Below are 24,429 nucleotides of genomic sequence, written 5' to 3' on the forward strand. Positions count from 1 at the left end.
TGGGTGGAGAGGGGAGGGTGGGGAGGGGCTGGGTGGGGAGGGGAGGGTGAGGAGGGGAGGGTGGGGCTGAGTGGGGATGGGTGGGGCTGGGTGGGGAGGGGCTGGTCACCCCGTGGTGCCCTTATAAAACTCAACGTGTAACCTACTCACGCCGGCTCATGCCCGCCCTCACAGTCGAGCATATTTACGGAATACACCACGTGGTGGTGCCGCCGTTGACCCTGGCCATTGACCGAGCAGCCCAACGTTCCTACTACCAACTCCCTCCGCAAGAGAATCTGTTATCTTATGGTTGTGCCTCTACGTGCCTTTGGCCTTGCTTTACATACCCTTTAACTCTCTAAACATTGGGCCTCGCTCTTTGGCTCTTTAGGTAAAGTCACGTAGTAGGTATAAAATAAATAAAATCCGCGACGTTTCGGGCGCAACACAAGCGTCCGCCGTGAGGTGGGACAATAACAGCAAGAAAACAATTGCTGAAGTGGGCAAAAGGGCTGCTGTGACAAGAGGCTATGTAGGTAAGAGAGGGGTTCAGGAGCCAGGGAGGAGAGAGTAGAGGGGGTGTGGAGTAGGGGCAGTGGAGTGCTGCAAGTGAGTCACATCTAGATTGGGTCTTGCGTTTCATTATCAAGTTACATTTTCCGAAAGCGCACGAACCTGCTCTCATCCGCTTATTTTGTAAGTTTGATCCCAGGCGGCCTTCAGTTTTATGCGTGCCTCTTATGGCAGCCAGGATGCGTTCTTGATAAACGGAACACTTCGTGAAACAGCGCTGTAGGAAGTCATCATAACATGCTTCCAATGGAGATGCATTACCGAATGAGCATTGGTTTTCCTCTGACCAAATATGAGCACTTTATTGGGGTATCAGTACCCGCCTTAATTACGATACTGTGCACATGATAAATGTTTAGAGTTTTTATATGTATTTAAAACAAGTTCAATGGTTAAAGACGTAAGAGTTATTCCTGTACATGTGTAGTGGGTTCTTTAAGACAGCGTAGAGACGAATCGGTAGAGGCAATGCTTATTTATTACAAAGGTGCTTAACACAATACAATACAGCCTTCTACTTGAAGGGGTAACGGCCCCTTCACCCGCTGCTAGCTGAGGAGGTACGGCTTCGGTCTAACTCGCCCTATTCCTGGGCTATTCATTTACTCACCTAGCCACCCACACACTCAGTCATTCACTCACCTAGCCGCACACACACACAGTCACTCATTCACCTAGCCACCCACACACTCACTCACCTAGCCACCCACAGACACAGTCACTCACCTACCCACCCACACAGACACTGTCACTCACTCACCTAGCCACCCACACAGTCACTCACTCACCTAGCCACCCACACAGTCACTCACTCACCTAGCCACCCACACAGTCACTCATTCACTCACCTAGCCACCCACACACTCAGTCACTCACTCACCTAGCCACCCACACACTCAGTCACTCACTCACCTAGCCACCCACACACTCAGTCACTCATTCACTCACTCACCTAGCCACCCACACACACTCATTAACACACTCACCTAGCCACCCACACACTCAGTCACTCATTCACTCAGTCACTCACTTAGCCACCCACACACTCATTCACTCACCTAGCCACCCACAGACACAGTCACTCATTCATTCAGTGACTCATCTAGCCACCCACACAGTCACTCACCTAGCCACCAACACTCAGTCACTCATCTAGCCACCCACACACTCACTCATTCACTCAGTCACTCACTTAGCCACCCACACAGACACTTAGTCACTCATTCAGTCACTCACCTAGCCACCCACAGTCACTCACCTAGCCACCCACACAGTCACTCATTCACGCAGTCACTCACCTAGCCACCCACACATTCACTCACTCATTCACTCAGTCACTCACCTAGCCACCCACACACTCATTCACTCACCTAGCCACCCACACACTCAGTCACTCAGTCACTCACCTAGCCACCCACACACTCAGTCACTCACCTACCCTATGCCCAACTTCCTTCATGTCTCCACGCTCATGTTCAATCGATTCCAGTTCGATGTCAAACATGCATCTCTCCATACTTTTATTTTCAAACACTGTTCTATTTTCTCTTGGGGTTTATATTTGCAAGCGTATTAACCTGCTAAATACACGCACTGTACAGAATGGCAACCCATGTTTTTCAATGGGATTGTCAATGAGTCAGGGTATATTTTTACCAGCCCCCCCCCAAAAGGGTCTTTAATTTCAGAGCTCTCCGTTATGAAATTAAATGGGCAATATTAGTGCCATGGGCTACAGCAAGAAAGGAGCATCACTCGTGGTGGGAGCAAAAACTTTGGCTATGAGCAAGTTGAGAACCCCCCCAAATTGTAAATTAATTGGAGCCGCTAAAGTTACCGCACCCGAGGACTGCCAAGTGAAATCTGGTTTGGGGCTCATGGACAAAATGGCAATGCACACGGCAGACAAACTCGGCAGGTTAAGGAGACTAACCATAATTATTTTAATTTCAACATTCTTCATTTCCACTGCGACCTTTAAAATCTTTCGGTGCAGTCAATATAGAAATCTAAATTAATCCTCCAAAAAATGACAACTAAAATGTAAACACATCAAATTGCACTTTCGACCTATACCCACGGTTAACTTTCAACAAGATGGGACATTCACAAATAATACACAAAGTGACAATGATGTTGACACCGACGTTCAATACGGCATGAAACATGTTGAGTTGTCTTCTATGAAGGCTGGGCAGTGGAGAAGCACAGTTTGAGGGTGTAGAAGTATGGAACATCTGAGAAAATAAAAACAGGGGAGCCACATGACGTCTTCACTGGAGCACACAAAAACTTAAAACAATGAAGCGATTCTTAGGAGGGTCTTTGTCGGTCGACAAACTCGTTCAGGGAGCTAAGATAACGTTGAGTTGTGATAAGTGAAAGTGCTTGGCTATGTCAACTTTCAATTCCATTCTGTATATGCAAACAACGAAATCCAAATCGCCCATAAATAACAACCTGTTAATATATAATACAACAATCTACAACTGCTTTCACTTCCTGCAATTTCACCCAAGGCTGCTAGGCAGCCAGTGTACACAGATGGTGCTATGGTAATAACAAGCGCCCCCCCCCCCCAAATCTGAACATTTGGTGCTCAACAGAGCGTACGACCAAAGATTTGCCGATAATGCAGCACTGCTTCAATGTCATCGCACCAACACAAATGGCCAACACCCCACAACTTACTTGCGTTCTTCAGGGGGTGATGGTTAATGCACGCCAGAGCCTCCATGGCATCGTTCTTGGTCTCCCACTCCGTCAGGCCGGACACGCTCCTATCGGCTGGACACGTGGACGGACCGTTGCTCATGGAGTCATTTGGGTCGTGTAAAACGCAACACCCTTCACCATTTTGATTTAAAGCTTTCGTGACTGCAGGGATTCATATTCTTGGTTCTTTCGGTAAAGTCACCACCACGTAGAAGGGAAACAATAAAATAATAAAAATATAAAACAATAAAATTCTCACGACGTTTCGACTGCAACACAAGCAATCATCATCAGGTGTGAAAACCACAGCAAGAAAATTTGAAAAAAGTGGCGGTTATTTTTAACGTTAGCACCACGGAGAGCGATTTGGCAGTTGTTCAGATGGACGAGTCCATCTATATTCTGAAAAGAGGAGGGGGGAGACGAAAATAATGGATGCGGTCTGAAAGCCACCGTAAGCGTGAACAATCAATTAAGACCCGAAATGGTTTATCAAATCCTTCCAATGATTGCTAAGCCAGAATCCATCTTCTCGGTTGAAATTGTCTGTGTATATATTTATTATTCTGTTGTTTCCCTTCTACGTGACTTTACCTAAAGAACCAAGAATATGAAACCCTTTGCCGTGTTTAAAGGGTGGTGTCAGTCGTTGGTGAATTTCTGCAGCAGGAAGGCTTCAGTCCGATGCCTTGGCTACGCTAACACGCTTCAGTCAGCTTGGGCGCGAGTGAATAGCAAGGACTGCTCTCGGGAGAGAATTTCTCACAGGGTTTCTTGAGCATGGCCTCATAGCACACGTTGCAGATCATCTGGTGTCGTGCTGTAAATCAAGCGACGATTGCATGGAGAATACAGTACACGATTTATTCTGTGCCATGACACGTAAGATAAATAATAAACATACTTTGCGGGACTTACTTTTTCCAGAAAACACTTTGAAAGAGCGGGGCCTCGCAATCGACATTTCGTCGCACAGCTGCGGGGACAGAACGGGTGGCGTTCACGTTATAGTTGGTAACAGTTAACGTGCACCGGTAAAGCATTCGGGAGATGTCATTTTAATTGCAGGCACAAATCCCGTTGTCCATTTTTAAATTTACATTCGCCAGCTTTGGAGCAGTCTTTCAAAGTGCTCAGATTATTGTGAACACCAAGCATAGACTCAGGGGGAATGCAACCATTTGCAGAAACAATGTCCAAAGACTGAAATGGAAACCTTTCGAATACGAATGAATATGAATCGTAATGTATTAAACAGGACAAATTAACGCGAGGTGTTGTCTAGTCTGTAACAAAAAAGTCCCTTTGGAACATCGACTGCATTATTTATACATCTTATGTTTTAACCGCTGAAAGGAAACTACATTACACCATTTTACATTTGTCCCGTCACAGGAAACGTGTCATGGGCCACCACAAACTCCACAACATCAATAGGCTCATCTTAAAAACCCACGATTGTTTCACGTGCAAACTTTGGACTTGAATATTTATAAAAGCTTCACCTGGGAAAACTTTTAAAGAAACCGAACGCGCTCCCCTTCTGCGCTGCTGGCAGCAGGCTGAAGGGGCGGCGGGGGCACGGACCTGCGCGAACATCTCGGCCGTGATGTCCGTGGGCGCGTTGAAGAAGTGCAGCACCGCGGTGGGACGCTGGTTGCGGTTCTTCGCCGCCTTCTCGCTGTCGGCATAGCGGTGGTTGCGAGAACCTGCGTAGTCCCTGTAGCTGTCGGTGCCGTCCGGCAGCTCGAACGCCTGGCCCGGCACAATCGACCGCTGCCTCGACACGCTGCCGAAGAAACTGTTTTTAGTTTTTATTTTATCACGTTCCAAATTTCATGTGCTCTTTGGTTCGATTCGGTAAAGTCACGTGGGTAAAAAATAAAATAACAAAAAATCACGACGTTTCGGCCACAACACAAGTAGCCTTCATCAGGTGAAGGGACCGGACTGTCCAGAGGACAGCGTTGGAGTGAAGACAGCAAGCCCAGGTCGCGTCCTTTAAGCTTGTTGTCGCGGCATCTTTTGAGGAAGGTCAGCGTCTCGATGAGCTTTGACTTCTTGTCCCATTGTCTGTTGAAAGCTCTAACAGATAGGTGAAAGCCCTCCCCGTAGAGCTTCAAATCTAGAATCCAAATTTCACGTTCGCTATTTCAATAAAGGCCCTCCCCGTAAAGCTTCAAATCTAGAATCCAAATTTCATGTTCGCCACTTCAATAAAGGCTCTGGACAGTAAGTAATCGGGGTCCTCGTGAGCTGTGTGACAAGTGTTTCGTTCACGGTATTCATCAGCTCTCTTTTTCACCGTCCTAAAATTTCGTCATTTGCACTAAATATTTACTAAAGTGTCTTCCCTAAAGAGAAAGCAGTATCCAATTACATTAACAGGATATGACGAGTTACATTTACCAATTTAACACGGGAACAAAAAGGCTCACCAGAGGTTGATTTTATTTCCAAAGATCTGAGACATATTGAGGTGAAAAACCGCCCTGTGCACGGCGTACTGATCTCCCATCTCGACCATGGCGGCTCCCGGCTTGCTCTTCAGGAACTTAACCTACAAAAATAACAACCCGTAAGACGGTTCAGCATCGCGCAATCTTGCACGAAAATATCTACAAGTTTCGTTGTAACGCATTGTTTAAATGTGAAGTGTTGGCCGAGGGGCCATTAGAAAACATGCACAAAGAACACTTCGCATTGGGTACATTTTTGTAAAGAAAATGACCAAATGTGTATGTTGTCAATCGGTGAACAAATTTGGTCGTGTGAATCTCCCACTTTATATAACACGATCAGCGCACGACGTGCACCACACGCATGCGTACGCATTGCACCGCGGTTGAACCTTTGGAAGAAAAAAAACGGGGACTCATTTCAAAGCAGGTGCGCGCAACACCCAGCGAAGGCACCTTCTCCACGTCGCCGAAGAGGCAGAGGATGTTAAACACGCGGTCGCAGTTGAAGCGTTCGGCGTCCAAGTCGTACACAATGAGGACCTTGTTGTCGGCCTGCTGGTTCATCATGGCCTGCACGTGCTGGCCCTGGGTACCACCCAGGTTGCCCATTCCTCCCATGCCCATTCCTCCCCCACCGCCCATGCCCATGCCGTCGCCGCCAGATCCGTAGTCGACGCCCGGTGGCGATGGCTGCTGGTGGCCTGTGACGCAAATACACAAGAGGGGGAAACGCATCGTGAACAGCTGAAACTCTCTAAACTTCTCTGAAAAACAGATTTACCACAGCCATCATCCTACACACACGTGTGCCCTTTCCTATAAGATCAGGCAACCCAGGATTCACCACTCTACCCCTTGGAGACACTGGAAAACATTGGTCCAGAAGACTCAGTTGCCTAGGGAAGACTAAACTAGTTTTTATTTTAGGTTGAGGCCCACCAAGCTCTTATTCAGCATAGCTTGTTTTAAATACCCAATACATCTGATAACTGTTGGAAATATCGTCTCTTAAAACACAAAGCAACTCGTACGTTGCAATTGTTAACCGCAAAAAAAGGTTTTTAGGATGCACCTTAACACTAATTCCAAATAAGAAATGTTCTCAACAGGCAGCAGGTTCTTTCAATCTGACAGCAAGCTGAAGGAAACCGAAATTACAGCATTCGCAACAAAGGGATTACCTCCACAGTCGCCACCACCGCAAGCGTGTGCTTTGGGATGTTCGCCAAGGAGAGACGTTTGCTTCGCTGGCATCACTGCATTGCCCTCTGAAAACAACAAAAAAACGATCACCAAATTCACCCACGGGAAACATAAGCGCTCACTGCTGCACAAAATATGACAATCCAAAAAATTAATTCTGCACCCAGAACATTCACACTACCAACACATTAAGAAATTCCGGGCACACTCCACAAGGGGGCGCGCTGCGTCTGCCCATAAAACAATCGGCGGTATTTTAAAAATGCAGATTTCACACGGCGCAACATAAATAACGAGTGCCATACAAAATACAGCGCGTAAAGAAATGCTCATCGCAAGAAGAAGAAAAAAACAAAATTTATTGGAGGTGTACAGATGCACGCGACAAATTGTTCTGAGGTGCGGCGTCAGCGAGTGTCCGTGGTTGCCGCCTGCGATGCCCGCTCGTTTCTTACCCAGTCTACGCTTCGACGGGAACACAAAGTTGCCCAGTCGGGCGGCGGCTGACGACCCATCGCGAGGAGGATGCAACAGAAAGGCCGGCACCTTCTTTCCTGCGCCAACAGCAGTCAGACTCGGCACAAACGGACCCCCCCGCGTTGTCCGTGCCACCGCACCTCTCGCTCTCCGGCGACCCTTTTTGGTTTGGGGCTTAAAATTGGGACGCTTGAAGTGGGCGACGGGGCCTTACGAACCTTTAAAATGAAAAAGATCGCCGCTTATAAACCGATGCGAAATGCGTTGTGTCTGGCATCTGCAATGTCAAAAGCCTCGTTTGCAAACAAAACTTTAGCAAGGCAGTCTAAACGTACGAGCGTGGAGGTAAATTCTCACCAACGGAGCGATTTTAAGCCCCAAACGCATCGGCACGCATTCCGTTCGGCTTATTTCCAAGTCCCGTTCGCGGTGAATGCGGGCTTTCGTCGCTCCCGGCTTCTTCGCGGCGGTTCCGGTGCTTTGCCGGTCTGTCAGCGCCGTGTCCCCCGGTGCCTGCGGCTGGACGCGGGTTATCCGATGGCCTCTGCCAAGCGGCACGTGGCGGTTGCGGTGCAGCGGACGCGGCGTGCTGCGCCGAGTGTTCCGTGACGTGGCGCTGCAGGCGTGGGGTGCGCGGGTCAGCCGTGCGTGTCACAGCGGTGGCGGCGTGTTGGTTGCTTGGTCCCTGGTGCCTCCCAAGTGCCGACGAGGATGTCGCCAATGTCGCCGTTCGTGTCGTCGCCGTTAACGTCGGTGGCTGTTGGCTGCCGGGCGCTTGATTGCTCGTGTGTTGCTTGCAAATTGCCTCCGTGTGCTTCTGTGTGCGGCAATGCTCGCAGATGCTCCTTGTAGCGTTGATGTTGGGAGTGAGGAAAATACTCTTCGAAGCGTTTACGGAAATTTGGCGATTAAATCAAACCGCACCGTGTCCCTGAAGCTCCTTTGATAAAGTGGCGAGACTTACCTCTTCGGAAACTAATATCTGTGCGTACACACAATGTACTCGGGACAAAGATACCATTTTCCTGTTCAGGCTCAATCGTACCAAATTAAAAGGGTTACTTTATAATAAGTGATATTTTCAATCGTAAATATCGGCTTTTCTGACATCCTCTAAGCTTCTCCGCTTAGTATCCAGACACCACATAATGCAGTCAAGGTTTCTCAACCCTACAAAATATAAAAACGCAACGTGCAATGTCCACCTCAAATATGCCAGTGAAAGTTGGCACCTACTTCTGATCCAACAGACACACACCCTGGTAAATCTAAATATAAAAGTAAAACCTTGGATTGCGAGTAACTTGGTCTGCAAGTGTTTTGCAAGACGAGCTAAAATTGTAAATAAATATTAACTTGATAAACGAGCGAGGTCTTGCAATACGAGCAGTGTACGTGTAGACACACTTTGTACTGCCGTGAGTCACGTGATCACACAACTGATAGACGAGTGCTTTGATGTACGAGCGCTTTGGATTACAAACACGTTCCCGGAACGAATTATGCTCGCAATGCAAGGTTTTACACTGAAGTGTTATAATGCCCAGCCTTGATACACCCCGAACAACCGAGTACCCGCCTATGGGCCACATGCACTTGACGTTGGGAAAATCTTCAAAGCTGATCAAAATCTAAAACGCCACCAACTTAATGGCAATGTCTATCGCATGTCCAGTACCAGGGCAACAGCTTTAATGGTAACATAAAAATGAATCCAATGGATTATTGAACACTCCAGCAGCCACATGCCTCCTTGTGAATCCTGTTCTTCACAACATTCACTTATACTGCCACATTGTTCTGAAGGGTAAACTAGAAAAACAAAGTACACGGGCACGAGTTTAAAACCAATCTGCCCAGAGTAAACTACGCAAGCTGAGCATGGGCTAAAAAAACACAAAGATTATTTACTTATATGTTGCGCTAGCTGTTACTACCCGGCTTCGCCCGGGACTTGGATCCACCACGCCCGGCCGTCTTTGTCTCCCCAGTAGCGATGTTCACACACCACAGCAGTTAGTCGTTTGAGGCTGAGTCGACCTAGGGGAGGCCCAGGACCGGTTAAAATAATCGTCACCGGCGGTGGCGGTGAGCAGGAATCGAACTTGGGTCGCCGGGTTCATAGCGCAGCGTAACGCTAACCGCTACACTACGGGTCACGTGACAGATTTGACGTCACAGCTCACTTGCCGTACAAAAAATAAGTGCATTATTGAGCTCCCCCCCACCCCCCAGAAAAAAAGTGTATTTTTATAATGTTTGCACGGTGTACAGTCTGGAAAGTACCCACATGGCAAATTTCCAGTTTGTTGCATGTCGGGAAGTACGCTAAACATTTTGAACAGACACACACAATCACAACTTTGCCTTTTATATATATGGAGAAGATAGGTATAAACGAAAATAACCTTGACCAGCTCTACACAATTGCAGTGATTGCATGTTTGATACAGAAGAGGGGAGTGGCGTTTCAAATAACTTCCTGTGACATCGACCAAGTTCTGTAGATTTTTCGATTTAAAGCTTTCGTGACTGCAATGATTCATCTTCTTTGGTTCTTTCGGTAAAGTCACGTAGAATGAGAATAAAATAATAAATTGATAAAATAACACAATAATATTCTCATGACGTTTCGGCCACAACACAAGCGGCCTTCATCAGGTGAAGGGGGCGAGACTGTCTGGTAGGACAGCGCTGGAGTGAGAGAGCCACGTTCAGATCACGGCTTTTAAGCTGTGTGAGAGGAACAAAGAGCCTTGACGAAGGAATTAGCATAAAATTTAGCATTGAAATGGCTGAATGATTAGCTTGTGACTGGTCACAGAAATAGCTATGTTAAAAGTTAAAGCATACACATCCGCAGAGGCACCCATTGTTAAAAGGAATTAGCATAGAATTTAGCATTGAAATAGCTAAGTTAAGGCATACACATCCGCAGAGGCACCCCTTGACAATGGGATTAGCATAGAATTTAGCATTGAAATGGCTGAGTGATTCGCTTGTAACTGCTACAGAAATAGTTACGTTGAAGTCAGAGCATACACATTCACCGAGGCACTTAGTACAAATCAAACAGGAGAATTTAGCATTGAGATAACTAGGCGAATTTAGCATTGAAATAACTGGGTGATTTGCTAGTGACTGGTCACAGAAATGACTACACATCTGAGCTATTCACAGTACTATATAGTGAACCAATAAAAACTAAAATATAAATTACCTTCATGTTATCAATAAACTCTATATTCTCCAATCAGCTAAGCTACCAACCATAAGTCGTTATATATCACAATGCTATATGGCGAAAAAATGGGTGGATTCTTACCCTCAAATTTCCGTACCACGGATAGCTACGGGCCCCGTTCAGACGGACGAGTTCGTCCATGGTCGGAACAGAGGAGGGGGAGAGAGACAGCTGCGAAGCCCTAGTATACTCCATGTTGTAAACCATACCATTAACCGTGGTGTGAGAGGTATTAAGAGGCAATGCTGGCGAAAGAGCTGCGGTCTGAAGGTCATCGTAAAATTACAATTAATTAAGAACAGAAATGATTTAACACATCTTTCCAGTGGTTACTAAGCCTGAATCCATCTTCTCGGTTGAAATTGTCTCTGTGCTTGTATATGTGAATGGCCTCATGAACGAATCTCTCATGGTAGCCAGTTGGTTTGCAAAGAACCTCCGTCTTGGAGAAGTCAATGTCATGTGAGCCCACTGAATTGTTACAGTGATCTGCCACGGCAGAGGAGTTCGTCTTACCGTGTTTCAAGTCTGCTTTATGTTCGCGGATGCGGTCCGAGATATGTCTTTTGGTTTCTCCAATGTAGCTACTACCACAGAGGCACTTTAGTTTGTAAACGCCCGGGTACTGTATGTCTGGAAGAGCATCTTTTACAGATGGAACTAAATCACGGATTTTGTGTACTGTGTTGAATCGGACCTGGATCTTGTGTTTATTCAGGATTTTGGAGATCTTTTTAGTGACCCCTGCAATGTAGGGTAAGGTGATGGTTTTGAGTGGCTCCACAAGAGGATCCTTCTTCATGACTGGAGTGATGGCTTTGCGGATTGTGTAGTCGGAGTAGCCATTAGCCCTGAGAGCCTGGTGTACGTGCTTGAGTTCACTGGTAATGTGTTCCTGGTCGGAAATGCATTGGGCTCTATGGTATAGAGTCTTGATGAGGCAGTTCTTCTGGGATGGATGGTGGTGGGAATCCGGTTTCAAGTAAGCATCTGTATGGGTAGCTTTCCTGTAGACAGAGTGGCTCATTGAACCATCATGTCTCCTTTTAATTAAGACATCCAGAAAGGGTAGTTTGCCATCTTTTTCGACCTCCATGGTAAATCTGATGGCTGGGTGTATGGAATTGATGTGGTCGCGGAATTGGTCTAGAGCAGGCTGGCCATGTGGCCAGATGACAAAGGTGTCATCAACGTACCTCTTCCATAAGGTCGGGCGTAGAGTGGCAGTCTGGATGGCGTCAGTTTCAAATTTTTCCATGAATACGTTGGCTACAACCGGAGATAGGGGGGAGCCCATTGGGGTGCCCTCAGTTTGTTTGTAGAAAGTTCCATTCCAGGTGAAGTATGTGTTGGTTAAGCAATGTCTCACCAGGGGGGGTACATCAGTATGCAGTCCTTGATGAACCAGGTCTTCAATGATAGCGATGGTGTCAGGTACCGGGACTTTGGTGAACAAGGACACCACATCAAAACTGACAAGCAGGTCGTTTGGGGACAGGGAAATGTCTTTGATTGTCGATACCAGGTGAGTAGAATTTAGTACCGCAGAGGTGGTTTTTCCAGTGAAAGGTCGCAGTATATCAGCCAGAAAACGTGCCAGTTTGTAGGTGGGGGAGCTGATAGTAGAGACGATGGGACGAAGGGGTGTATCTTCTTTGTGTATCTTTGGAAGGCCATATAATCTTGGTGGTCTGGCAGCAGAGGGTTTCAACAAGAACTGTTTGTTCTCATCAATTAATGCTGTTGAATCAGAGATAATTTTGTTCGTTTTTGTGACCAGGCTGTTGGTGGGATCTCTTTTTATTTTTGTATAGCTGCCATCGTTGAGTAGTTCTTGAATTTTGTTGTTATATTCTGTTTTGTCCATGATGACAGTGGCATTGCCTTTGTCGGCTGAGAGAACGACAATATCATCCCTCTTTTTTAATTGAGATAATTCAAAACGTTCGTCTTTGCTGATGTTGCTAGGTGGCAACTTAGCGTTTTTGAGGGTTGCAGCGATTTCAGATCTTGCTACGTCTGCAGAGATGTGACTCAAGCCCTTGAGTGCAACGTCGACATGGGCAATGATATCATTAACCGGTAAGTGTCTCGGTGTGACAGCAAAGTTTAGACCTTTAGCTAAAACGGATTTCAGACCATCAGAAATGGAACTGTTACTGCGATTAATTACGACTTTGTTGACGTCTATCTTTTCGGTGTGTGGATCCGATTTTTTGCTGGAGAGGTGATTGAATTTGGAAATCAAATTGTCCCTACATTTGTTCGACATAGTGGCAGCCGAAGAGGTAGTCATATTGTCTACATGTTCCCAATCCGATGTAGACATTGTTGCTGTCAATTTTAAGTGTGATTTGTAGAGTGTCTTGTCTAACTGATCGAGTTCGGTGCGTGTAAGTCTGATTTTTTCCGAGATAAGAGCGAAGCTAGTTCTAGCTAGAATTCGTTTTGCATTGAGAGAAGTTGCAACAGCAGAGGTTAGTGTAAATGCGGTTGGTATTACCTTAGAGTCGCGGCATCTCTTCAGAAAGGTGAACATAAAGCAGACTTGAAACACGGTAAGACGAACTCCTCTGCCGTGGCAGATCACCTTTACAATTCAGTGGGCTCACATGACATTGACTTCTCCAAGACGGAGGTTCTTTGCAAACCAACTGGCTACCATGAGAGATTCGTTCATGAGGCCATTCACATATACAAGCACAGAGACAATTTCAACCGAGAAGATGGATTCAGGCTTAGTAACCACTGGAAAGATGTGTTAAATCATTTCTGTTCTTAATTAATAGTAATTTTACGATGACCTTCAGACCGCAGCTCTTTCGCCAGCATTGCCTCTTAATACCTCTCACACCACGGTTAATGGTATGGTTTACAACATGGAGTATACTAGGGCTTCGCAGCTGTCTCTCTCCCCCTCCTCTGTTCCGACCATGGACGAACTCGTCCGTCTGAACGGGGCCCGTAGCTATCCGTGGTACGGAAATTTGAGGGTAAGAATCCACCCATTTTTTCGCCATATAGCATTGTGATATATAACGACTTATGGTTGGTAGCTTAGCTGATTGGAGAATATAGAGTTTATTGATAACATGAAGGTAATTTATATTTTAGTTTTTATTGGTTCACTATATAGTACTGTGAATAGCTCAGATGTGTAGTCATTTCTGTGACCAGTCACTAGCAAATCACCCAGTTATTTCAATGCTAAATTCGCCTAGTTATTTCAATGCTAAATTCTCCTGTTTGATTTGTACTAAGTGCCTCGGTGAATGTGTATGCTCTGACTTCAACGTAACTATTTCTGTAGCAGTTACAAGCGAATTACTCAGCCATTTCAATGCTAAATTCTATGCTAATCCCATTGTCAAGGGGTGCCTCTGCGGATGTGTATGCCTTAACTTAGCTATTTCAATGCTAAATTCTATGCTAATTCCTTTTAACAATGGGTGCCTCTGCGGATGTGTATGCTTTAACTTTTAACATAGCTATTTCTGTGACCAGTCACAAGCTAATCATTCAGCCATTTCAATGCTAAATTTTATGCTAATTCCTTCGTCAAGGCTCTTTGTTCCTCTCACACAGCTTAAAAGCCGTGATCTGAACGTGGCTCTCTCACTCCAGCGCTGTCCTACCAGACAGTCTCGCCCCCTTCACCTGATGAAGGCCGCTTGTGTTGTGGCCGAAACGTCGTGAGAATATTATTGTGTTATTTTATTTTATCAATTTATTATTTTATTCTCATTCTACGTGACTTTACCGAAAGAACCAAAGAAGACAAGTTCTGTAGATTGTAAACAGTACACCAATGTGCTTCAAGACAACCAAGTGTCTGCAGGTGTGACATTTTTCTGCAACCAAAATCTCAAGTGCAGAAGCTGCATTATCCTCTTGAGAACGCTCCAAACTTCCCCCTCTACTTGGCCACGGATCTTCAAGTATAACACGGCAAAGCCGGCTGCGTACAGAAATAGTCAATGCCTGTTTCATCACGCCGTGCACACCCCCCACCCCTTGCGTTAAAAACGTCACCCCCCCCCCCCCCCCCACACACCGAGGGCTCACCACCACCAGCTGTCGAGAGAGCGCGGCTCTGATATGCTCAATATTGGTCTTACCTTGCTTGAGGCCAGGGTTGGTGAAGTCCCAGGTCTCAGAGTCATTTTTAAACACATTCAGACGCGTCGCCTGTAAAGAGGACACAGCAGGGGGAAAAGATAAACATTATTCGTGGCCAGCATATAGGGCATAGATGCTCGGAAAAAAATTATATTACTTTAGAACCTTCTTTGGTTCTTTCGGTAAAGTCATCACGTAGAATGAGGATAAAATAATAAACTAAAACAATAAAAGTCTCACGACGTTTCGCCACAACACAAGTGGCCTTCTTCAGGTGAAAGGAAGAAACCTGTCGTCCCGACCTTGTGTTGTGGCCGAAACGTCGTGAGAATTTTATTGTGTTATTTTATTATTTTATTCTCATTCTACGTGGTGGTGACTTTACCTGAAAGAACCAAAGAAGATGAATCCTTGCAGTCACGAAAGCTTTAAATCGAAACTTTAGAACCATTTAAAATGTACAAGCATAATAATTATTAAGCAAGTCATTACCCCCGAGACAATTACGGCATGCAACTTGCGGTGAAACCGAGGTACTTAACGCAACCCTTCACCTCCTGGGAGATGAATGAATAAAAGCTGCCACACGTAGGAAGTCAACGGTAAGCTAAACTTTCGCGCCGTACGTAGCAAAAGCGTGCTTCTTCTTTGGTTTTGCAGTCACGAAAGCTTTAAATCGAAATAAAAGCGTGCTTATCGGAGTTGTGGGAAACAGTGGCCATTCTGCCACCGTTTTTTTTTTAATATCACGTGTTGATTATCCCTCTTCGTTGGAACAAGCTCCCTTCGTGTTTGCAGATAAAAATTGCTAACCCTCGGTGGCCTATTTAAATTCCAAACTTGTTTAATTGCACATAAGTTTGGCATGCTTTGCCTAACTTGGTATTATTTATTCGCGGTGTTCCTCGTGTACTGTGAAGCGTTAGCCTTGATCGTATACCTCAAAAATGTTGAAGTGCCATAACCCCGTTATGAAAATGATGCATTCGTTATTACTGTTCTGTAATTTTATTTCCTGCTAACAATGTAACATCTCCCCTCAAGTACTCTGCAGGTCTCGCAAAGCAGCCTATGGCTGAATGTTAATCACCCGTCACCAAATAAAATTGAATTAAAAACCAACTCTACCCTTCCCACTGGATGCGAATTTTCCACTAACTGGCTCAGGGCACTGGCTCAGATGAGAACCACCCTCACGGTAATATCAATTAGGAAAAGTTTGACTTTAGACAACGGCAAGGATGACCGTCATGCACAATGGGTTGTTGTAGGTTGTGGGGCTGTGTGGTGGGCAGCTGTAAAACCCACTGGGTGCATTGTATTTCTATGCTGCCACAAAATATGCTACACTCCTTTACCCCGCACACAAGTCAAATAACCCCACAACAGGCGTCGAGTGCGGAAGCCCTCATCTGGCAATGAATTGCCGTGTGTATTCAGCATTATTTGCTCACCAAAGTGGTCAATTCAGAATATTAAATTAATCTTTGGTCTGTGGGTGAAAAAACCCAGGTTGTGGTGCACACACTTGTGAATGTACAAAGTATCGGTTGTACTTGCCCTCGCATAGTCCACTATAAGAGTACAGCAGCCCGAATAGATGTCTGCTCCATTCAGAGATGAGTTCGCTCTCTCGGCGCTCTCAACCGAAACAAACGTGGCCAAAAATTAAGGAAAACACGACCATTTCATTTTAAAAACAATACATTTACCATCTCCAAAATAACACGTAAAATTACGTGAATGGCGGACATGTCGTTACGGTTATGCATCTCGTTGAAAGGATATTCCACAAAGGCCTGCAGGCCATTCTTCCTGAAGATCACAATGCGTTGCAGAGGCCCAAATGGTTTGCAAATGTTGTAAAGCACATCCTGCAGGACCACATGGAGCACACAAACGCAGCGAGGTGATTTTGCACGCATTACCAAGTAAATTTGAAAAGCTTTTTTTCCAGTGAATTTTTAAGATCGAGCCATACAGGACATCAACGCTTTCCAAAATCAACATTAGGTCTATATATTTTTTTTTTATTCAATGCCATTGGTAGACTTCAAAGCACAAACAAAAAACACGACTTCAATTGCCTCAAATGAACCAAAGGATCGATGTAATTTCCTTAGCAAAGCCATTCACTGTAATCCAAAACGGACATAATTTCACTCGTAAAAATGAAACACACGTGTGTGCGCGCGTGTGCGCATGGCACACCCGACAAATTATTCACGAGTGAATGTCCAGCTGCTGTGAGCGTAACAATGCCCACCGTGGTGATGGGGTTGAGGATGGTGAAGAGCAGGACGTGGTTGCTGTTGCCGTTATCCCCCGGGACGCCAGGGCGCCAAAGCTTCTGGCTGGTAGAGAAGTTAAAATAGGCCGGCTGCCCGCACACGTAGACGGAGCCCGTGGACGAGTAGTCGACGCAGCTGCGGGAGCTCTCCGGGTCTTCAAACTCCACCAGCGCCTGCCGCGTCTTGGGCATCATCACCACGTAGCTGCACGGAGGGAGCGATTCAAACGAGTGCCGTTATTCAAAGATGTGGCCGACTTTAAAATGCGTGCCTGTTGTTGATGTTAAACACGAGGTTGGTCTGCTCCAAGTCACCTCATTTGATCTCAAGAAATGTTTCAATGCATGCAACGGAGTGGAGACTGGTTGGATGCAGGTTAGATGCCACGTCCCATTTCAGTTTGGCAGTGTAGTGCGTTGGAATTGAATGTACTGTAACAATATAATTAGATTTAGAATACATCTTGAGGGTAATGTAGTCTTCTTCTGTCGATGTATCACCTGATAAAGGAAGCCTCTTCAAACGTACATAAACAAGGTATGTGTGCACCATTTCAATACAAGATATTAATTTTTAACACGGTTACTAATCACATTTGAACGTGTGCCGCTTTTGTCAGACGGCACAACAAAAGCAGCAGCGGCACTTTAATTCGGAGGGAATTCGTGACTTGGGAAAATTGAAAAACAAACGGTTTTTTGTTTCGATTTAAAGCTTTCGTGACTGCAAGGATTAATCTTCTTTGGTTCTTTCGGTAAAGTCACCAACACGTAGAATGAGAATAAAATAATACAATAAAATAACACAATTCTCACGACGTTTCGGCCACAACACAAGTGGCCTTCATCAGGTGAAGGGACGAGACTGTCCCATTTCAGTTTGGCAGTCTCGTCCCTTCACCTGATGAAGGCCGCTTGTGTTGTAGCCCGAAACGTCGTGAGAATTTTATCGTGTTATTTTAAGTTTTATTAATTTATTATTTTATTCTCATTCTACGCGGTGGTGACTTTACCGAAAGAACCCCAAAGAAGATGAAGCAGTTTTTGGTTGGTCACTTCAGGCTGTAAAGGCCCCGAGTAAGCCACGCACGGCGGCGCCGCTCACGCCGTGACGTGGGCAACGCCGCGCCCTCTCGTCCACCGCCACACGCGGCCACGGCTTTTTATTTACGGAAGTGGTTCTTGAGCTTTAACCTGCAGCCTTGCCACCCCCCCTTTGGTTCTCAATATTTTTTTTAAAACGTACAATGTTTATTAATTTAGAGGTTTGATGGAACAAAGTAGCGGTGCTTACGTGCCCGTGCTCAATGTGTTTCGATGATTTACCTTGTTAAAAATAATCTGGCACGTCTTGCGCCCCCAGAAAGGGCATCTCCCACCCCGTGCTTAAGAACCATCGAGTATTTTCGTGTTATGCAATTTCTTGAGTTGTCGAAGCGAAAATCGGTAATATTCGAATTTCCAAGGTCCAAGTTCACTCCACGTCCGCAAACACCACCACCACAACAATAATAACAATAACAACAATAATAATAACAACAATAATAATAACAACAATAATAACACCAATAATAATAACTATAATAACAATAATCTTTGTTTTTTTCGGTAAAGTCACGTATAAATAAGAAATAATAAAATAACATAATAGCGTACGACGTTTCGGTTGCAACACAAGCAGCCATCATCAGGTACAGAAGAGCTAAATTTATGAGAGAGGGGAGACACATAACCTCAGATGTATATACAGACACCCAAGTAGGGGGGAACTAACACCGACACAATAGGGGACACAGAGAGAGAAGCATACCAAACAGACAAGAGTTTAGCAGAATTTGGAAACCAAATAAAGCAACACAGACGGTCGGTCAAAACACAATTAACGCAAAGCCTGGTTGATTACGTTATTTCAAAGATTGCTAAATTGCAAGTTAAGTATGAAATTTAAGATACAGACGGCACACACACACATAGACATTCAAGTAGAGCGGACCAGCACAGGTACAAGCACACAGTGAAGTCGCCTTAAATAGGCAGAGAAGGCAAGGCTGAGAGACAATGGGACATATTAGCATGAGAAGGCAAGGCTGAGAGACAATGGGACATTTTAGCATGAGGTATGCATAGAGCAAAGTGGAGCACGGCAGCAAACATTCGGAAGCACCAAGACCGACACACAGGCAGAGACAGCACAGAGAAACAAATCCAAGCACAGACACAAAGGCAGATACACAAGCAGAGACAACACACAGACAACACAAGACAACACAAAGACAGACACAAAGATACAGACCTTATACCTCCCCGTAGAGGCGGTTTAAACTTGGTTCAAAGCTTTCGTGACTGCAGGAATTAATCTTTGGTGTTTTCGGTAAACAACAATAATAATAATACAGCTTCCTTCCCCATGCGGGCAACGGTCACCACCGACTGGTCACCTGACTAGGCCAAAGTGCTGCACGGCCTCCACGAGGTCCGACTCGAGGGCTGTGTCCAAGAGTCCCCGCACGTGAACCACAGCCGACGGTGGGGGCTTGTGTGGGTCCTCAAACGTGTCCTGTGCACGTCGGCAAGGAAGCAAACTCAACACGACTATTGTGCAAAGCTGTTGTTTCCTCCTATACCGAGAAGAGTTTTCAGTTTCATTTATTTGGTATAGCCCTGTGAGCCATTCGGCTCTTGAATCGGGTGCAACCGCAACAAACAAAAACATGAACAAGAAAAACATCTTACAGTGATTATTTGACTGTGCAAACAGAAAATCCAGGAAAAAACAGCAAAATAATCCTTGAAATAGCACCGTACACCAACGCTGTGTGCAAAAATCCCAGTGGGATCCAAGTCAAACAACAACAACAACCACAAGACAACTTAGATTAAGGCCATCAGTCTAACTCCATACTACAACAAAACAAACATGGCCAAACCATAAAACTTTTTCAAAATCACCAAAATAAAGCCACGGCTAACATCGCCGGCAAGTGATATCGGAGCAGATGCAGACACTTGCATTAAAGGGGTTTTTAAATCTGCATCCGTTTGGCAAAAAATGTCCATAGCTCAGTGCCATCATTTCAGTAATTGCTAAGAACGTTCGCGAGTTTAACTTTAAATCTAAACGGCCCTCGAGTTACAAACTCTGGAACTCGCATCCCCCACCGCCAGGTGCGCTTTTGTAGATGCTGTAAAGTTTTATTATTCCGCAAAGTTTTTAATCACATTGGGGAGGGTCGAAGAGCTACCCCACGACGCCATCGCGTGGGACATTTAACACATCGGTATTTTAACTTAATTAGTATTTTAACTTTTGATTTAAAGCTTTCGTGACTGCAGGGATTAATATTCTTGGTTCTTCCGGTAAAGTCACCACGTAGAAGGGAAACAATAAAATAATAAAAATATAAAACAATACAATTCTCACGACGTTTTGACTGCAACACAAGAAGCAATCATCGTCAGGTGTGAAAACCACAGCAAGAAAATTTGAATAAAAGTGGCGTTTTTTTAACGTCAGCACCACGGAGAGCGATTTGAGAGTTTGTTCAGATGGACGAGTCCATCTATGTTCTGAAAAGAGGAGGGGGGAGACGAAAATAATGGATGCGGTCTGAAAGCCACCGTAAGCGTGAACAATTAAGACCTGAAATGGTTTATCAAATCCTTCCAATGATTGCTAAGCCAGAATCCATCTTCTCGGTTGAAATTGTCTCTGTGCTTGTATATGTGGATAGCCTCATGAACGAATCTCTCCTGGTAGGCAATGTTTTTATTCGTGGTCCGCCAGGAAGTGTCTGTGTCGTTGGCCTGACTGGATGTGCTTCACGTAATGTTGTTTCAGGTTTGTTGAATTCTCGTCTCTCATCTTTTGCTGTATTTACCTCCGTGATTTGTTCTTGACACCTGATGAAGATCGCTTGCGTTGTGATCGAAACGTCGTGATTGTTTTTTGTTTTAATATAATTTTATTGTATTTCTACATACGTGACTTTACCGAAAAAAACAATGAGTAATGTTTTTATTGTTTCATATTTTTTTATTATTTTAGTTCAGTGCAAAGAGAATACACACCCTTAGAAGAGAAAACGCCGTATAAAAAAATTACACTGGAAATAGCCCAAAGTGTTAACGAACACGAAATCCACGTTTACCAAAACGCGTTTTACTGAACGTAAGCAGAGCCTAGCGATGCTGTGGTCCGCGTGGTCCATCCCCAACACCAACAACGAGAAGCTCTTCGCAACGGCACTGGAATCTGCGAGTTACAAAGCTAAACAATCACGTTAAATAATATAAACACGGCTGGTGGTGGTGGTGGCACGTCGCCTGAGTGAAGCCTCTGGCCCAGGCCTCACAACGAGGCTCTGGGCGAGGAGTAAAATAAACATCTTCTCGTTATAAAAACACCTCGTCAAGTCGCTCGTCACTGACGCTCACCATCGCGCCCGCCTGGACGCGGTCGTTGCCTTCGCCTTTGACTCCCAGGCGCTTGGCCGCGTGCCGGGCGGCGGAGGCGGCGGTGGTCAACATCGTCGTGATGGCGTGGAGCGCCGGAGGGAATCGATTCGCGATCCTGTCGCTAAAAATCGACGCCTGCGCGGATCGCCGAGCGTCAGCGGCAGCAGCGGGCGGCGGCGGGGCGATTCCAACGCGTGACATCGATTCTCGGATCGATGTGTCCTCTGGCGATGTTCGCGCGGCTTGGTGTGACCCCACAGCCACTCGTCACGTGACGCCTCTCTCGGCCGACTGGGGCCGGCGACGGAGATTTGAAGCAGTCGTGGGCCTCCCCCTAGGTCGGACTCGGACTACAATTAAATTTGATTATATTTTTATAATATTAAATAAATAATAATAAAAATGATAAATAAAAGTACTCAAATTTGATTATTGTAAAATCATTATAAATAAATAAAAATAACTTAAAAATAATCAAATTTGATTACTTTTAAATAAGAATAAATTAAAAAAACAAATTTGATTATTTTTAAAATAAGCATAAATAAATAAAAATGTATAAACTAAAATAATGAAATGTAATTATTATTAAATAATAAACAAATATACATTATATGTTAAAATAATCAAATTGGATTATTAAATAATAATGAATAAATATGAAAATAATTGCCCAATTTCGATCACTTTTACATAATAAATAAAGGCAGAAATATTTAATTAATAATTTCGCCTTTCTTTATAACCTAATTTTAATATTTTAAAGTAATAATAAATAAAACTTACAAATAATCACATTTGATTATTTAAAATAATAAATATATAACATTTCGTTTAAAATTTAACTAAGCAAATTTGATTATATTTAAATAAGAATAAATAAATAAAAATAATCAAATTTGATTATTATATGAATTAAAAAAAGAGGGATGACATTGTCATCCTCTCAGCCGACAAGGTCAACGCCACTGTCATCATGGATAAAATAGAATATAACAACAAAATTCAAGAATTACTCAATGATGGTAGCTATACAAAAATAAAAAGAGATCCCACCAACAGCCTCGTCATACAAACCAAAATCATTTCTGATTCAACCACATTAATTGATCAAACCAAACAGTTATCTTTGAAACCTTCTGCTGCCAGGCCACCAAGATTATACGGCTTACCAAAAATACATGAAGTAGATACACCCCTTTGTCCCATCGTCTCTACTACAGTGAGGGAAAAAAGTATTTGATCCCCTGCTGATTTTGTATGTTTGCCCACTGACTCAACACCGCACCATAGACTCAACACTGCCCATAGACTCAACACTGCACCATAGACTCAACACTGCACCATAGACTCAACACTGCACCATAGACTCAACACTGCACCATAGACTCAACACTGCTACCCATAGACTCAACACTGCACCATAGACTCAACACTGCACCATAGACTCAACACTGTACCATAGACTCAGCACTGCACCATAGACTCAACACCGCACCATAGACTCAACACTGTACCATAGACTCAGCACTGCACCATAGACTCAACACCGCACCATAGACTCAACACTGCACCATAGACTCAACACCGCACCATAGACTCAACACTGCCCACTGACTCAACACTGCACCATAGACTCAACACCGCACCATAGACTCAACACTGCCCACTGACTCAAAACTGCACCATAGACTCAACACTGCACCATAGACTCAACACTGCACCATAGACTCAACACTGCACCATAGACTCAACACTGCACCATAGACTCAGCACTGTCCCATAGACTCAACACTACCCATAGGGGGATCCCTGCCTAGGGGGTGTGAGGGGTCAAGGAGATCCCTGCCTAGGGGGTGTGAGGGGTCAGGGGGATCCCTGCCTAGGGGTGTGAGGGGTCAAGGGGATCCCTGCCTAGGAGTGTGAGGGGTCAAGGGGATCCCTGCCTAGGGGTGTGAGGGGTCAAGGGGATCCCTGCCTAGGGGTGTGAGGGGTCAAGGGGATCCCTACCTAGGGGGTGTGAGGGGTCAAGGGGATCCCTGCCTAGGGGGTGTGAGGGGTTTTACCGGCACGAAGTTTTCGCCGAGGCTTCGCGGTCCGCCCCTCTAGGCCGCTGTAACTTTATTGACACCACGTGGTGGCTGTAACTTTATTGACACCACGTGGTGGCTGTAAACTTTACTGACACCACGTGGTGGCTGTAACTTTAGTGACACCACGCGGTTCCTGTAACTTTATTGACACCACGTGGTGTCTGTAACTTTATTGACACCACGTGTGTCACTATGTGTGTCGCTGTGTCACTGTTTGTGTACACTGTGTGTGTGTACACTGTGTGTCACTGTGTGTGTGTACACTGTGTGTGTACACTGTGTGTGTGTACACTGTGTGTGTGTACTGTGTGTCACTGTGTGTCACTGTGTACACTGTGTGTGTGTACTCTGTGTCACTGTGTGTGTGTGTCGCTGTGTCACTGTGTGTGGGGAGCGATAGTGTAGCGGTTAGCGCGCTGCGCTATGAACCTGGCGACCTGGGTTCGATTCCCGCTCACGGCCAACACCAGTGACGATTTTCTGAACCGGTCCCGGGCTTCCCCTAGGTCGACTCAGCCTAAAATGAGTACCTGGTGCGGTGTGTAAACATTGCCACTAGGGAGACAAAGGCGGTCGGGCGTGGTGCTGGGGACCCACCCCCTCGTGTACCGTTCAGGCCTTCATAGGTGCTCGCTAACAGCACTTGCCCCTATAGTCTAAGGCTATATGGGGGATCTTTGTATCTTTGTTTTTGTCACTGTGTGTGTCGCTGTGTCACTGTTTGTGTACACTGTGTGTGTATACACTGTGTGTGTGTACACTGTGTGTGTACACTGTGTGTACACTGTGTGTGTGTTCACTGTGTTTGTGTACACT

The 24,429-nt window shown here is 45.2% G+C and overlaps 1 protein-coding gene across 4 annotated transcripts; it reads right to left on the reverse strand.

The window, feature by feature from the left end:
• Positions 1-1,015: 1,015 nt before the first annotated feature.
• LOC142913451 (heterogeneous nuclear ribonucleoprotein L-like) lies at positions 1,016-23,684 on the reverse strand. Of its 4 annotated transcripts, none has more exons than XM_076060983.1 (14): positions 23,587-23,684; positions 21,500-21,870; positions 19,504-19,622; positions 17,042-17,270; positions 16,564-16,649; positions 16,336-16,432; positions 14,775-14,844; positions 6,914-7,000; positions 6,186-6,433; positions 5,709-5,830; positions 4,858-5,059; positions 4,189-4,246; positions 3,247-3,342; positions 1,016-2,792 (listed from the first exon to the last, which is right to left on the reverse strand). In XM_076060983.1, the coding sequence occupies exons 2-14, from the start codon at positions 21,719-21,721 to the stop codon at positions 2,737-2,739; spliced, it is 1,692 nt and encodes a 563-aa protein (XP_075917098.1). In that variant the 5' UTR covers positions 21,722-21,870; positions 23,587-23,684; the 3' UTR covers positions 1,016-2,736. The 4 variants fall into 4 exon arrangements, with proteins under 4 accessions (XP_075917098.1, XP_075917097.1, XP_075917100.1 ...); XM_076060982.1 differs by having other exon boundaries at positions 21,470-21,870; XM_076060985.1 differs by lacking the exons at positions 1,016-2,792; positions 5,709-5,830 and having other exon boundaries at positions 3,255-3,342; positions 21,470-21,870.
• Positions 23,685-24,429: the final 745 nt, after the last annotated feature.

This window comes from Petromyzon marinus, unplaced genomic scaffold (genome assembly GCF_048934315.1).
Source record: "Petromyzon marinus isolate PM22_M1 ecotype Great Lakes invasive population unplaced genomic scaffold, UKy_Petmar_22M1.pri1.0 PM_G_Scaffold_26, whole genome shotgun sequence".
Taxonomy (NCBI): Eukaryota; Metazoa; Chordata; class Hyperoartia; order Petromyzontiformes; family Petromyzontidae; genus Petromyzon; species Petromyzon marinus.

Excerpts from the sequence above, each read along its gene's own strand:
- LOC142913451 (XM_076060982.1), bottom strand. The coding sequence starts at position 21,721 with ATGTCACGCGTTGGAATCGCCCCGCCGCCGCCCGCTGCTGCCGCTGAC. Across the intron at positions 17,271-19,503 it reads CAGCACTTTGGCCTAGTCAG|CTACGTGGTGATGATGCCCA; the intron begins GTGACCAGTCGG and ends CCCTCCGTGCAG. Across the intron at positions 16,433-16,563 it reads GGCCTGCAGGCCTTTGTGGA|GTTTGTTTCGGTTGAGAGCG; the intron begins ATATCCTTTCAA and ends ATTTTTGGCCAC.